Source organism: Calonectris borealis, chromosome 1 (assembly GCF_964195595.1).
Source record: "Calonectris borealis chromosome 1, bCalBor7.hap1.2, whole genome shotgun sequence".
Classification (NCBI taxonomy): domain Eukaryota; kingdom Metazoa; phylum Chordata; class Aves; order Procellariiformes; family Procellariidae; genus Calonectris; species Calonectris borealis.
In genome coordinates this window covers 160,319,873-160,336,678 of record NC_134312.1, presented here as the reverse complement: position 1 = coordinate 160,336,678, position 16,806 = coordinate 160,319,873, and the positions used below count along the sequence as shown (strand labels likewise).

The following is a 16,806-nucleotide window of genomic DNA, read 5'->3' as shown; positions in this document are numbered from 1 at the left end:
GTGGCTTCAGTTATCTTGTGATACCACATTGAGTTTAACTATTTTGTTTCAGATTTTGCTGCTGGGAAATAACTGGATATGATGACTACCCCAATTGACTAACCATATAGGGGACTAGCTGGTGGTACTAAGCTGCTGCTTGTTCACAATTAAAGAGCAGTTCTGTGTAAGGTATGAAGGTTCAAAGCAGTTAAAGCCAAGAGGTGCATGTGTAGATGAGTGCAGTTTGTAAATTCTGGATGTTAAAAGTATACATTAAAAAAAAAAAAAAAGACAAAGATACAGGTTGCACCCGGTGATATTTGCATTCAAATGAGTAATGTGAATCTGCTGCACATAATCTAGTACTTAATTTTTAATAAGTATTGGCTGTATCCACATGGAATATTGCAGCTCTACAAGATTCACATAAGAAATGTACTGTATGCAGCAGATTCATTTCTTGAAATGGCCTGGAGTGTTCCTTCTCAGGTAGTTCATGAATCTCTCCTGAATTGTGTTGTCCTCTTCTTATTCAACTACCTGCTTGGACAGGAGCAGGAAATGAACTGGGCACTTCGAAAGTCCATGCCACAAGGCAGTGAAAAGAGACAGTAAGTCAAGCAAGATGTCCCCTATGTGCCTTTCACTGGAAAGCAAAAGTTTTGGAACCACTATCTTGATGACCTCTGGAGAGCCCATGTTTTTGATGGTAGACCTCGAGAAGAGGGTGGGAAGAGGAAGCAATATATGGTGAAGTTGGAAGTGGCATTGACCAGGATGCAAATGCCAATGTTATGGCACAAACTGTAGAAACAAAGTATTTCCAGGTTTGGGGCGAGAAAAGAGGGACAGCACAATCTCCAGTGGCCAAGTATGTAAGTGAACCTTTGCTACAAAGCTTTTTGAGATTGGAATATGGTCTGATGACAGAAGGGAACTCTGCCCTACCTCCAGGTGTATGCAGGCACCTATTTAAAACTCTTGTTAAGAGGGAATGAAGCATCCGTTTTCAGGTTGTAATCTGCTGTTGTTTCTGAAATGGTCAGCTCCAAACTTTGTGTCACTATGATTTCAAACATCAACTCCTTGCTTCTTGTTTCCCTTCTTTAAAAAGTGAATTCCTTTAGTGTTCAGATCCTTTAGCACTATAATAGATCTGGACCCTTGTGTTGGTCTTCTATCCCTTCCTCCCTCCTATTGCAGTCTTCCCAGCTTTGTGTTTGTAAGACAACTATTTATCAAATCAATATTACTGAGTTGCTGAGCTAATAAGCCTACTGCAGTAGGGAAGAGGTGGGCTGAGATAAAAACCCAGATGGTTCATTGTGAGTTGAAGCTAACAAGCCTTTGATGTAGCTAAACTGATGCTCTGCATTTGGTTTGGGTGTCTTTGCACTGAGCTTCCTAGTGTCTGTAATACTTATCTGGTCTTTCCTCTGTTATCTGTAGCACCCTGTTACCTAGGATGATAGGAAGCTCTCTACGCAGAGCTTCTGCTATTACGCTCTTTCTGCTAGGAAGCTGCTGACAGTGAAAACAGTGACTCCCAAGCATGTTGGGAGCACTCAGCTCTTATAAGATCATGGAATAGGAGGACATTGTTCCCCAACTTAAAAAACATGTTTTTCCTATGTCTGTTCTGTGGTCATACCATTGCATAAATACACAAAGCTTGAGCAAATTACTTTTTATTGTTAGTGACTATAACTATCTGGCAACCCTAACATATGCAGCACAAGTGTATGTCAGAAAGACGAAATACTAAGATACAAATTCTGATATAAGAAGTTGAATGTTTGCCATTGTGTTAGTGTTGGTATTAAGTAAACTGCCCATCAGCTGGAAACAAGTTGTTTTTAAGCATTTTACAGGTGTTTTAGTATTGGGTAAAAAAAAATCAGTGAAACAGTTGGAAAAAATTGTGCAAGGCTAGTATGCTTATTCTTTTGATGTTTTTTTCCTATGGTACAAAAGACGTTAAGTTGCCTGAAACATGCATGTACTCACTGATGCATCAGTAACTTTCAGTGAAGCAGTTCTGATAGAGTTGCCTGTAGCTCTGTGTAGCACTGACCCTGGAGAGGTTTGAAAAAATGTCTGCGTACTTGATCGCTGAAGTCTATTGCTGGCATAGAGAAACAGGAGGGGGAAAAATGCAATTCGGTGTTCTACCTACATATTAAAGTATTAAAGTTGAAGTATTAAAGTATTTTATGTTAACCTATTTCCACATTAGTATTGGAAAAGAGAGTTGCCTGAAAGAACTGGGGAAACATTTCAGTTATTACCTTATTTTCAAGATCTTTAAATGCGTTGAGTAAGACTACATTTTCATTTTGATGTTTCGTCAAGGTTTGGTTTTAGGAATGCATAATGGAATTTTCAACAGCATTACAGTTTAGCAAGCATATATTTGTAAATCACTTGCGGCTATTTCAATGGTGAGTTAACTACCCTCTGTTTTCTCAAGGGATATTTCTAACTTTCAAGCTGGAGTACTTCCACTTTTAGCTATTTTTCTTTGGCCTGGCTTTGATTTATACAAATGCTAATTATAGGGGCTTTGAATCTGTGTGTATACATAGTTTCACAAGGTCATACATGTTTTTAATGAACTGGCTGAAATGCTGCTTATATATTGCTAGGTTGTTACGTAAACAGATCACTATGTCTTCTAAACTTTGTTTCATTACTCAGCTCAAAAAGAGAAAAAAAATTAATAGCAATGCCTATGTAAAGCTGATTTTTAGTTTCATCCCCTGAAGTTGTATCTTCATTGTCTTTACAGGCATCAGAAGGTGTCACCTTCATTGGACCTGACACACATGCTATTCAAGCTATGGGAGACAAGATTGAAAGCAAATTGTTAGCCAAGAATGCAAAGGTCAACACGATCCCTGGCTTTGATGGAGTAGTCAAGGTGAGAAATCATTTAATTACTGTCTGCCCACTGTAGGAACAGTGTCTAAATCGAAATACTCCATTGAAGGTCTGAATGTAATTATAATTTCAATTTCTTTTTCAATAAGATGTAATTAAAAATGGGGTGCAGATTTTTCCTAGCAAGAGAGCTTTGGAGAAGAAGAGAAATTCCTTCATAATAAATGGTATATTAAGGACTGCTTCTGTGGAGTCTCTAAAAATGTTCTGCTTTAAATTTAACATGAAGGCAGGTAAATGTGTTAAATATCGAGTGTGGATTAGACTATCTGCACGTCTTTACATTTCTCAGATCTTTACTTCTTGTTGGCCAAGATCTTGACAGCCCTAAGTTAACAGTGAAGTTTGTTACACTGTTACGAAGTTTCCATTTTGCGGTCTGTGCTGATGGTGTAGACTTCCACGTGTTGCAGAACTCGGGGTGAGGGTGGGGGGAGTTGGTGGCTCTTTGTCCGAATCTACAGCTAGTGTTCTTCCTGGGGTGTTAGAAGGAATGATTCTAACAATTTTCTAAAAATATTTTGGTTGTTTCTTTATATTTTGTAAGTTGGAATAAAATATGTCTCGGTTTTGGTTTATTTTCTGCTATAGTGATTAAGTATTAGGTTCTTATAAGCTTTTCTATGTGTTTTCATATCTTGTCTATGTTAATGTAGGTAAATAAGCTTTTTTCCCTTTAAAACCTTCGTTGTATATGCCTAAAACTTTGGTGTATTATAAAATGTTTACCTCCTGGGTTGAAATCTTTTATGCTTGACATGTCAAGTTACTTTTTTTTTTTTCCTCCAAATAAAATTTGAGTAAAACTTTGAGTTGCAAGAAAAAGTGAAAGTTAGTTTCAAAAACACTTTAATGTAGTTGAAGGGGAAAGCTTTTCAGGTTTATGACAATTGATACTGATCTCTGATCATCATAAATCTTATTTACATGATGAAATAGGAAATGTCAAGATAATTGGGAACAACTGAATGTATTGATGGAATGCAGACTGTGTTTTAAGGAGCAACATATACCAGGGCAATGGTGTTCAGCATCATGTCAGCTGAGTTGGATTTTAAACTCTGTTGGGAGGAAAAAAACAAACCCAACTAAATGAGAAAGGTGAATAGAGTGCAAAGGGGCTAAGCATCCACAAAATTATGTTCTGATGAGGATGCCTGGAGAACTTGGCTAGTGAGAGAGAACGATAAAATCATGAAATAGCTGAGGTCAAAATGCTCAAGAGAATTCTTCAGTACTTGTGATGGAAATGCCTGGTGTGTGTAATGCTGGGCAGTGGGATACGCTGCAACAGGTAAAAGTGCAAAGAATTGTTTCTCTTCTGGAGGGCTCCATACAAGTGTTAGGCTGGCATTTGTGGCAATGCTGAAGTCTGGCAGTGATAAGTTGAACGCATCATTCCTTCAGGTTTTTGTTGCATGTTTTAGCAGTCCTTGTGTATGTGGTCCTTTAGCACTCATAAGATTTAACAGCAGCTAAGCTATTGTGCATAAGATCCACTGTTCTGTCTGATATCCTGTATATACTTCTAGAAATCCTGACAATAACTTCTAGGAAAACATCTAATTTATAATAAGGAGATAATAAATAAAGGAGATAACTTTGAATTAATCATGTAAACCCCACAAAATTTTTTCTAATGCAGAATCAAAATACTGGTTTTATTGCTGTATCAAGTTAAACTTATGTTACTGTTCTGCTAATATAAAGAAACAAAGCTGGCAAAGTAGGATAGTGGTTAATGAACAGATAGCCATATAACTGGTGAAACTGAGCTACTTACCTGTATGCACTTGTTTCACTGTTTTTTGACAATTATCTGAAGTCCCTGACACAAAATAAAAGAACCTAAGTGATCTGGTTGGCAATCAGTTATATGCGACGATAGTCTTAACACCAAATGAACTGGAATGTAGGATTGAGTTGACAACTCTAATCCTCAGCTATTGAAAGGAACTGTGCAGTAGTTGTTTAATCCTGAAGTGTCCATATCATATCAATTTCACATACCTTGGCCTTGCACTAGTTCTGATTATCTGAAGAGTGTTGATGAAAAAGAACACGAGATTAAAAAACCCCTGCAGTGTACCCACCAAATAAGAAAAAGGAGAGTCCACAGACATTGCCAGTGTTGTAGTTTCCATCAGAAAGGAGAGATGAAAATTTTAGGTTAACTAGTGCTTTGGTACCAGTTCTAGGAAATAAAACTTCTGATAATCGACATTCTCATCTTTGCTATGGATCTAAATATGTGCCTGTGTTTGTCCTCTGATCTCCTTCCTGTGATAATGTGTCTTTTGCTCAGATGAATATACGAGGAATAATTAGGTCATACAGGATGCCTGATCTTTGGTTAGAGCTTGATGTACTATTTTGCCAATTCAGACTAAGCTGGGAAGGGCAAAGCTATGTGATACCAGGTACAATCAGAAGAGCAGCAAGCAAGGAATTGGAGACTGTATAGGATTTCTGCCATTCTGTGGGAGACCTGTTTGGGTCATAGAGTTATGAAGCTTTCAAAATCTTTGAGGGCTCTTTTTCTTGATAAATGAAATTTTTAAAGGTTCTAGGAAGGAGTTAAGTGTCTGCTTGATACTTGAGTTGATTAGAGGTGGCTTCATCTTTATAGTGGAGTCTAATAAAGCTGGAAGAAAACTGCATTCATGCCTCTGACAATGCCAGAAGTTAAGAGAGATCAGTTGCACGTATTCTTTGTGGATGAATAGTTAAAGCGAATATAGAGTAACAACTTCTAGTGCTTCGTTATTCAACTCAAGACTGCACTGAAAATCTTTGTTATTTGAAGAGTTGTCTTTATCCAGCACTTGTTAAATAGTGCTGCAGATACATAGGTCCTTCATGAATAGAGGGTGTTTCCCCCTCTTACTCACGTTGCTTAGCACTTACACATAAGAGACACTGTAGTTGCTAAGATTTTGTTATAGCATCTTGGAGAAGTTGCATGCAGAAAAACTGCCAGTAAGTAGAAATTAAATTAGAAATTTAAGAGAAGGAAGCCCTTCAGCAGTATACTTAAGGAGCTGGAAGGATTGAAGAGGAGGATGCTTGGCATAACAGACACAACTAACTATTCTCAAATAGGCAAACGCTGTAGCAAATATGAAACTGAGAATGGAAAGACATGGAGTGAGAGTGGCGAAGGTAGTTTGACAAAGAGTAATTTTCTTCTCATCCCTGGTTCAGTTTCTCAGTTGGCTGGGGCAAGGGTTATCCAGCCTACACGTGTAAGGAACCTGAGTCTGGTGCTGTCAGCTAGAGAGCGGAGAAGATGTATTGTCTGTAAATGAGTAAAGAGGAATAAGTGACAAGAAGAAAGTGGAGGCTGAGTAATGAGTATAAGGAGATGCCGTGGTGAAAAACTGGCAAAGGAATGGCAAGGGAAGAAAGATTTTTTTATATTGTTTCACTAGGTACAGCCAGTTTGGTTTTATGGCTGGTAGAACACAGCTGGGTGTAGACCCAGAAGCTTAATATCTCTGGGTGTCTACTTAGTTTCACTGATGTTAGTAGACATGTTGAAGGTTTTCAGCAAGGCTATGAATTTACTGTATTTAAGTTTCAGGTATCTGTTTTAGCTGTTTTGGCTGTATTCTTGCATTGGGGTATTGACATTGGTATTAAATGATCACTGTATTGCTGGAGAGGTTGTTGGAGACTAGACATGAACTGGAGATTTGATTCTCTAAGCCCAATACCCTCAGCCGTGAAAACTGTTACAGAGTTCTTTATAATTAATACAATGTTGTACAGCTCTAGGAGTCTCTTAAACAGCTTTATCCTGGCATTCCTTCTCATCAGAATAGTTTTGCTTTTTTGTCTCCACCTGCTGGTACCTGGCAGAGAGGCACGTACATGAAATTAGGAGGTTAGAAATTCTTATGCTAAATGAGTATTTTATGTCTTTTTAACTTAATGAAATCAGCCATTTGTAAAAACACTATGACATCATTTTATAACTCTTACGATTTTTATAAACTTGTACCATTACTTGAACATTTTTATTTGTTCAATAAAAGGTGGTGCTAAAGTTATATATTTCTTTACAATCTGTAGTTTATTTTGGGAAAATGGTAGTGTAGCTAATGTGTTTTTGGAGGAAACAGCAGTAAATCATTGAGGACTTATGCTTTTGAAAAAAATAATTCAAAATGTTTTTAGTACCAGTATGGTTTTGTATATTTTGCACATACGGATTTGTGTGTTATGCAGTGTCATAGCATTCAGTTTTTGCCCCCCTATGGCAAATGTTGTGTATCTATCATAAGTTCTTTGCACCAAAAATCAAAAATAACTGTCCTAACTTTTTATGAGTACTCAAACTGCTGCGTATTTATGTCATCTGCAAGTGAAATGCATGATACTAAAACATACTTTCTTAGGGAAAAAGATCAAAAGACTTACCAGATATTTCAATATGTCAGTTGTTTATTCACTTTTTTTTTATTAGTTTTTCTCTTTAAAGCACAGCATATTTTTGTTTTCTATTTCAGAAACACTCTTTGAAGGCTAAAGAATTTGAATATGCATTGATTTTTTTTTTTGTCTTAGAGTTTGGGTTCTAATATATTAGAACTGTAAAAGAAACAGATGTCGAAATAGTGTAAATTAATAACTGTGCTGGGGAGATGACTTCAGTCTGTTCAAGCCAGAACTGAGACAATTAGTGCTGCTGATACGATGCTGCTTATTAAAGTTGTTGTATGTATGTATAAAAATACAGTGGCAGTGAAAAGTTTCCCTGTAATGATTTGCAGCTTGTCTTCCTGTGGACTGCAATGTGTCAGTTAGCCACTTGTTTGCAGGTAACTAAGTGAAAAAAAATTACCCTGTTTGCTTCCCCCCTCTTAATTCTATTTTGCAAATATATGAGTGAATTTGCAAGAGAAAAGAAATGTAAAAGTTTCCTTCTCGACTATAATCGTGGCTCTTCATCAGTCATCACTCTTCCTGCATTTTGTTCAAGAGGCTCTAATTGTCTGCATTTGGCAGGTTTAACACTTCCTGACAGAGAGGCTATTAAGGGGAAGTATTCTCGCATAACTGTCACAGGCAGGAACAAAGAACCTTCAAACTCAATGTGTGGAAACCACTAACATTCTTAAATGACCCTTTTCATGCATTTTATCCCTTTAAGCTAAAATTTGGAGGGTGCAGGGTCATGGAAAGCAGCAAGGTGTAATAAAACAGTAAACCCTGATTTTTTTTTTTTTTTTTCTTCTTGCGGGGGGGAGAAGGTTTTTTGCTAGATTTATCTCTTGACTTAAAAACAATTGTTATTTGGAAAAATCTCATTAACAGATGTGACTGGAGTAAAAAGACTTAAAACTGATGTTGCTTTCAGGACTGCTTTGAACTTAACAAGCACCGATTTGTGGAGCAGACTAGCTAATGAAAGGAAATTAAATTTTCTGACAACTTCCCCTGCCAGCCCCCTTATTCTTCATGGGGCTGTTACTAGGTACTGAAGACTTTTAAAGAGGATTTTGTTTTATTATCGGACATAAATGAACCAGGTATGAACATTTCTTATGTTTTATTTTTTTAAAGTTCTGACCTGGGTGCTTTTAAAACGGATTGCCTTGAAAGCTTTAAAAATATCGGGTTTCATTTTAATGTTCATAAGTCAGCCCCCATAGTTTCAGACGCACTTAGCAGCTGGTGGTTTCCAGACATTACTGCCTTCCATACAAATTTTTTAATGCATATCAGGGAGTAGTATAAATATTAGCAAATTTGGATGGAATTTTCAAACTTAACCTGTGCCACTGTAATTTAACCCTTTTTCTTTCCAGTATTGTATAATGGAAATATAATTATCAGTAGAAGAATCCAAAATCAACAACTGCCGGAGAAGAGATTTGGTTATTAAGAAGAAGGAAGTTCAAGTATTTTGTTTTTTATTCTCTGGGTTTCCTAGTACTTTTTTCTGTACCAGGCTATAGTGGTATGAGTCAGCTGAAGCAATAGGTGGCATCAACAAAAATATTTTTCTAATTGTCGCACACTAGTAATGCGTGGACTCTTTAATGGAAACAATTATGTGAATCTTCTCATTTCAGATACAGTTTAAAATGATGCATTAAAGGTTTATTCTGTCTTTAGAATGCAAAACGTGCAAAAGTGAAATGCTTGTGTTCTTTCTTTCTTTAGTAGACGAAAAAACTTGTCTTTAAAGAAGTTCTGCAAGACTTTTTCTGAACCTACCTTACTCCCAAACAATAGAGAATGAACTCCCCCTACTGACAACAGCCAGGAAAACACAAGAAATACCTGTGAGGACAGAAAAAAGCTGGCAGTGGACAAACTTTAACGATCTGATTTATGGTCCATTATTGATTGTAAACTTCCAAATTCTAGCATTAAATTCCTACAACTGCAGAAAATAATTTTGCGATCCTGGTTGTGTTTCCTGTCAGCTGATTCCTCGTTGCTTTGAGTTTCTCAGCATACTAATGATGAGGTAGAATTTACATTCCACTTATGGTATTAATTTTACATTCCTCTGGCTGAAAAGGGTCAGAAGGTTGTAAAATCAAACATTAAATGAATCAGAGGAGACAGTAGTGCAATATATGACTGCCCTCAGGACATAGTGCAATGGCTGATGGGATTAACGTTGGGTCTCATTTCCTGCTTTTACAGGATGCAGATGAAGCTGTCAGAATTGCAAGGGAAATTGGTAAGTTCTTAAATTAGCTATGGTGGGATTTGTGTGCCTCTCAGCAGACATGGTTGACTAAATTGAATGTGTAATAAGTAATCCCTATAGAACAAATAATGTTTTAATAGTTTTTAAGTTCCCTCTTGCCTATAGGGCTGGAAGAATCTAGGCATTAACGCCCTGTCTCTTAAATTGTCACATTTTAGCTTTACAAACTGGACTTTACGGAAGTGCAGCCATGATTTGTGGAATGCATGTAATATGCAGTAATGAGTAGCTCACTAAAGGAGTTATTTCAAAGTATGTCTGCAATTGGACACGATAGTCAGAAGTTAGGCATGTGGAGGCTGACAGCAGTGATGTTATAATCTTCATTCTTCATCACTGTGTGGACTGCAATTAGCTTGAATATCATCCAGACCACCAGCCTTTCTTCTGTGCTTTCTGGAATAAAGTCACTATTCAGCTTCTGAATATCTTACAGAATGGTGAAAAGAGCAACCAGCAAACTAAGACTCTTTTTGATGAAGGTTAAGTGTAATATGTGTTTAATGAGTTTTGGCTTTTACTTACTAAAGCTTAATATTAGGGAGAATATTTAACCATATGCTTGAAATTACACATGTTCTTAAATGATTTCTAGAAGAAGAATCTAATGCAATAAGAGATTTTTCCTGGGGTTTTTTGCATTTTCATTTTAAGAGACAGTAGCCATGAGAAGCTATTTAGGTTCATCACAGGTACGTAATTCAAAGTATGTATCTACATTTGAAGCTTCTCTTACTGCTCTAGCTACAAATACTTCTCACCTGTGTCAAAAGCTATGGCTGTGCCTTATGTGCCAGATAGAAATTGGACTTCACCAGTGCTGCAGATGACTTTTTCAGTGTATCACCTTTCCACTTTGAGTTTAAGTTGGCGTTCTTACCCTGCACTGGTTAATTGCCTTGAAACCCCTCAGTGTAGGCTTGGCTGGCTTTTAGGCTGACGCAATTGAAGTCAGCATTTCTGTGGGTCAGACTTTATGTCCCTGTTGGGAAATCAAGTGATTACTGATTGCTGTCATGGGAGCAGAAACAAAAGGAAGAAGTTTTCAACTAATTGGAATATTCGGAGGATAACTGTAAATAAAATTGGTTGTAGTCCTTAAAAAAGGCATATGTAGTATTATGACTTTATTTCAGTTCCGTTCCATTTCATTTCAATAGTCTTTCATGCTCTTTGTTTTTTAAAGATTTCCTGCAAGTATTTTTAAAGCAGCTTTGATTAATATAAGTCAGAAGGCATTCAGTGGCTTCCTAGATACCTTTAAAATGTATTCTTGCTTAATTTTCTTCTGAGTTCTTCTGGTGTTCTATTGACTGGTTCCTGTCTTTGATATCAGTAGCACTTTGGAGGTCATTATATCAAGGCAGTCTTAAATCAGTAGATATTAGTCAATTACAGACAGGTGGGTGGTGCTTTATCTAGATGGCAAATTCTTAAACCATTTTGATACAAAAAAGATTTGTACTACGATGCCATGTAGTGAAAGAAAAATGTCCGTTCTAGTTTTTTCCCCACCCATGTTTTGACTAGTTGATCAGTTTGGTTAAGCTTCTGTCTAATCATGACCACTGATCAGAATAAAGCCCAATGATTTGTAATTTCAAAGGATCTGAAATAGGATGAAATTAAAGTCTCTTATGTATATAATGCATTTGTCCTCATATATAAGGCACTTGACGTGCAATTGAATACTTTCAGATTATTTTTAATTTCACTTATCCAGAGCCTCAGTCTTCCGAGAATGCTTAAGTAATTATTAAAAAAAATTCATTTTGAGTCAGCACTTAAAACTCTTGAAACATTGTGTAATGTTCTCATGCTGCCTGCATTTTTTTCCTACTTCTCCCTGCTATATTCTGGCCAAAGATCCAGTAGTAGTGGAGCCTAGCACTTCAGGGTTGAGACAGTGCCTTTACCTGTTTCAGTGACTATTAATTTATAGATACAAATTTTGTAAGTACGGGAGTAAAACCTACCTTTTGCCCCTCATTTGAGATGTGCTCTCCCAAGTTGTCAAGGGAGAATGTGACAGAGATATAAGTCTAAATCAGGAATTGGAAGAAGTTCAGGCACAAATTGCTATATAGGCTCCTTTCTATAGTCTCTCTTCTCTATTTGTGTGGGCTGTTATTCTCTTGTGATCCTTTCTGTAGTGCTTAATCACATTGGCTCTTTTCCCATGCTACTTTTAAGTCCATTTGTAAGTTGTACATTAAGAACTGCTGGCCTCTTGATTTCTGAAGCATCGATGAAACTCCAGAAAGTTTTACTCTTCAGTTTGTGTGAAAGAATTGAACAACTATGAAGTGCAGGCAATTAAACTAAATGAAAGTCTACACAAAACTGAAGAGGTGAAAAACATGTTTTTGTCCTGTTTCATTTGACATGGGTTTAGTTAGTACTAGCTTTTCAATAATGGATATTGAAAAGAATCGGGTATTGCTACATGCAATGTTGCTTAAACTGATACTGCACAATGTATTCTGTGGTCTACTACCTGCAACTTTATAAAAATGGATAAATAACATCTAAAACCATGGTGGCAAAGGGCGGGAGCTAACAGCTGTGGGACACCAGAAATTTGTTTACTCCTTTTACCATTCAGGTTCTCAGAATAGTAACCACCCTGGAAACAAAGCAGTCCTAACCTAATAGTACCTATTTAACAGCAAAAGTTTGCCTGATGATCTTCAAATTTGACAGCTTTTTACCTTCCTGCCTTCTAAGATCTTTTTAGACCCATCCTCCAGATGTGCCATGAAAATGTAAAACTATAGAACAAGAGTAGTTTTTATTCTTATGTGCAGTTTTATTTTCCTGTAAATTGGCATGTAATTTAAGGGAAGGGTTGAAAACCTAACACCTACTCAAAAATGCGCCTGCTTTGTGAGACTCTTCATTGCTGTTGTTGTGGGTCCTTATAAATGCTATTAGAAATTGTTTGTATGCCTCTCCCTTCCCACAACTAATCCAACCAATCCATGTGAGCGTACTTCAGCAATTTTGATTGCTGCTGAATAGTGCAAAAGTGGTTAGGAGAATGATGATTAACACATCCTGATCCCAGCATCCTGTACCCAATATGTACGCAAAACTTAGATTCTACAAAGCCTTCCTTGTCTTAGCACACATCAGTCTTTGGTATTGGCCAAAGAACTTCTGTTTAGCTTGGTTCAGTGCCCCAGAGAGGAAGTATGTGCAAAGGCATATTTGAGCAAAAGTTCAAGTCCCCTTATTTTCAGGGGACTGCCTAATCCTCATCCTAACCTGTAGAGGTCTGTTACAAAGAGTTTTTCCTCCTCAACCTAAAAAGCTGTATGTATCTTTTCAAAACAGGCCATACTTTGATATTTTTTTTTTTTTTTTTTAATTTTTAAATATTGTGGCTCTCTGGAATCTTTAACTGCCTTGCATACAAGTGTGGTCGACATATAATCGTGTATGTCGTATACATAAAAGGCAGGGGGGGAAGCAAAGTGTTCCTACACTTGGTGAGTGATACCAGTAACCCATGTATCCTGTCCGATAATTTAACCATGTGAGTTGTGTTATATGAACTTCTATATTCTGTAGCATATAAAGACTCACCAAGGCTCACTGCCAGCTTACCTATTTTGCTGTTGAAATGAAAGAACAGTAAAGCAGGACTAGACTCTGCTTATAGAATTAAAATCAGGAGGCCATTGAAAAGACTGATATTGTTAGACTGAAATTGTTAGCATAATTGATGATGATTTTTTCAAGTACATGTAACACTGCAAAGATAGATTAGGTGATGGAAATTGCTATAGTGAGTTTGCCATAATAATGCTTAAAACAATGCTTATTTCAGAATTTCAGACTTCCAGCCTCTTGAGTTGGAAAGAGTCCCCAGCTGGTGATAGTTGCCAGAGGTGCAAGTTCGCTAGTGTTACCCAGTTAAGTCTCATTTCTTGCATGAAAATCATCCAAGATGTGCTTTTTGCTTTATTTCAAGATAGCCAGTGACTTGTCTAGGAGCCTGGCAGTTGCCAGGGATCTGGAAAAGCAGCTACAGCATAGATAAATTTTCCTTATGTAGATACTGCATATACTGCATTTCATGAAAATGAGTTGAACTTCACTGTTTGCTGCATGCAATCTAGAATTATTTTGTGCATGCCCTTTTATCTCTGGGATTGTAGAGGCCTTTAAAATACTTAGTGTAGTTCTGGATTGAAACCATTGTTACTTTGTGACTTATCCCATACCCCTCTGTGGGCAGCATCACATATTTCATAGGAAAACATAAAAGACACTCTAGCAAGCTTGTTTGCATGGCTTGGTCTTACCCTTATACCTAGTAACTAGAGATTACTTTAGACTCTAAAGCATGAAGATTTTGGTCATCCCTGCCTTGATTTGTGCTCTACATATGCTTATCTATTACCTTTCTGCAGTGTTCAGCCACATGAACGCTCTGTAGCATGGGGTTCCACAGTCTAATAACATGTTGGAAACTATTTTATTGATTTTTGCTGTTTCTTTGTTAATTTAATGTTCTCTTGTACTGTTGCTGCTTTCCTGCCTTCCAACCAATGCTACTCTGTTTCTCATGCTTGTATCTTGTCCCTTTTTTGTGTGTCCACTTCAGTTTTTTTTAAGCAAAAGGTTTTCTAGATCTTGCTGTTTCTAATTATCTTCTCCTGAACCTCGTTTCAGTCAAATGACTTTGGGGAGGAGGTAGGCATACTATATCACTGTCACTTGAGAGAGCAAGAGTAGATCTACATTGCAGAAAGAAACTGTAAATGTTAGTTACACATATGATAGCAGACTTGAGCATTTCTATTGGGAGCCATATTCAAATGTCCCTTTTTGTCTCCAGATCAAAGCCTTTTATAGAATGTATCTTCAATTTGCAAGGACTGATGGACTCTTCTTGCCAGACAATATCAGCTGGTCTGATATTTGGCTTAATATTATGATTTTCGTTAAACATGCTGGAGACCAAAGTCTTGAAGAATTTTCTGTTATCCTAGAAATGTCAAAAACTTTCTAATCAGATCCTTAATTTTCAAATTTCTGTACATTCATGTGGGAGAAAGGTGAAATTCAGAGATATGAATAAATTGTTTTAGGAAGTTGCTTTGAATTAAAATACTGTACAAGATAAACAATCATTACTATGTCTGCTTTTAAACTGCATACTTTGTTACTGTACTTTTCTAGCTTTCAGAATACTAAGGTCCTAACTCATATCCATATTGAGGCATCTTGCTCCGAGAGTAAAATATTACCGGTTCTGCACAATGCTGTCAGGTTTATGCTGCTCTTTTTTTCTTACTGCTTGTCAGTTTGGGGAAAATCCTTTTTTTATTGTTAAAAAAAGTGTAATAATCTGTTTTCTGTGATACTTATTATTACATAATATCTGAGCAACACAGCTCTTTTGAGGTGCTCTGTTATTTAAAATGTATTGCACCAGAAGTGTTGATAAGATACAGGTTTGCTTACTGAATCTCTTGACTAATAGTTTATGAAGATCTCCTGCTTACTTTTGCTAGTCATTTTTAAAAAAAAATTATCACAGCTATAGCTTATTTCAGCAGTAACAAAGGAACAAAATTTTATTCCTAAAGAAATGTGAGCTTAAAAAGGTCAAATGCCTTTATTCATAAATCACTTTGTTACTTGGGAATAATTCATTCAGTGCTTTTTTTGGTATAAATGGAGAAGACAGCCTTTCTTGGCTTCAGAAATCACTGCACTGACAGCTAAGTCTTGAAAAGAAAAATCTCTCCCTCCAAACAAAGTGTTTTAATAAACGAAGTTATTGTCTACTGGCATTATTGGACATGTGGTCAGTTGTCATGTTCCTCTGACCAACTGAACAAAGTTTGAACTTCTGTCTAATTGTTCCCCGCTGTTAGGCTACCCTGTCATGATCAAGGCCTCAGCAGGTGGTGGTGGGAAAGGCATGAGAATCGCTTGGGATGATGAAGAGACCAGGTGAGATGCTGTCCAAATGCTTGCCTTGATGAATGCTGCAGTTACCAAAGTCCCATTAAGCCACTGTAAGCTGACAGTTGAGCAGATATGAAATGTTAAACAGAGAAATTGGATATTATTTGGTTTTCTCCCTTTCATGGGAGCGGTATGCTTTGGAAGTTTGCATTTAAAATTAATTTTAAATTAATTTTTGCATAAACCTTACAAAACATGGGCCATTAATTTGAGTAAGAAAACCAACTTAAAACTGCCTTTAGTCCAATAATAGACTGTAAATAACATTTTGCTGTATGCCTTTCAGAATGCTGATGTATAATTGCCTGTGTGTTAGGTAGAATACTTATTGGCCCTGATTCTCAAACATTAATGTATGCCATTAGTTCTGTTAAAGTTGATGAGACTGATTATTCATGTGTGGAAACACATACAGTGTCTTCAGAATGTGCTCTAATAAATTGCATACTTCTGTGTTTAAAGTATTTGTCTCAGCAAACTATTGTGCTTTTGCCTGTTTGAAACAATGTTATTTTAAACATGCAGACATTTTCATGTCTCTTAATGGTTGTCTGAATCCTGAACACTTCAAGATGCTTTGTTAGTGACTGGGGAGGTTTTACAATCCATTCTTTGCTGATATTCTGGCAGTGAGGAGCCTGGTTTCAACCCCATGTGCCACTGATGTTACAGAAAAATGTGTTTTGGGATTTTTCAAAGGCTTGTAACAAAAAGCCTATTTGATCCAAAATTAGATAACCTTCTAAATGTTTTCCTTTCCACATGGAGAGAGCAGCACATATGCTGGAGTCAACTTGAAGTACAACTCAAATTTCCATTAGTTTAATTTAGTCACCTGCAAGATTTCCCTGTGTTCTGTATTAAATTTTTGTTTCTTAAAACCTAAAAACTGGAAAGAAGAACAATGAATGGCTAGCAGTTAATTTTTTAGATTTAAAGAAAACATGGTTGGTTTTTTTTCTGTACCTTTTACCTCTAGCTCATTTATATTCAAATCTAAATAGGAAAATAAGGTTTTGCAGATTAGAATGAAGATCTAGAATAACCTGCTTTCTTACAAGGATGCTTTGTTCCCACTGCTTTAGAATCCAGAATTATTGCCTTGATCTTGTTCAGGCAGCAATTGCATCTGTTGGACTTGAAAAGAAGGCATTCATTTTTTGTTCTGC

At 36.7% G+C, this 16,806-nt stretch overlaps 1 protein-coding gene across 10 annotated transcripts in view; it reads left to right on the top strand.

Moving 5' to 3' along the window:
• Positions 1 to 16,806, top strand: part of PCCA (propionyl-CoA carboxylase subunit alpha) — a 291,279-nt gene that overhangs the window by 82,153 nt on the left and 192,320 nt on the right. For all 10 annotated transcript variants that reach the window (XM_075137806.1, XM_075137817.1, XM_075137809.1 and 7 more), the window contains 3 exons: positions 2,771 to 2,902; positions 9,586 to 9,622; positions 15,544 to 15,622. In XM_075137806.1, the coding sequence (XP_074993907.1) occupies positions 2,771 to 2,902; positions 9,586 to 9,622; positions 15,544 to 15,622 (248 nt within the window). The remainder of the gene's footprint in view (positions 1 to 2,770; positions 2,903 to 9,585; positions 9,623 to 15,543; positions 15,623 to 16,806) is intronic.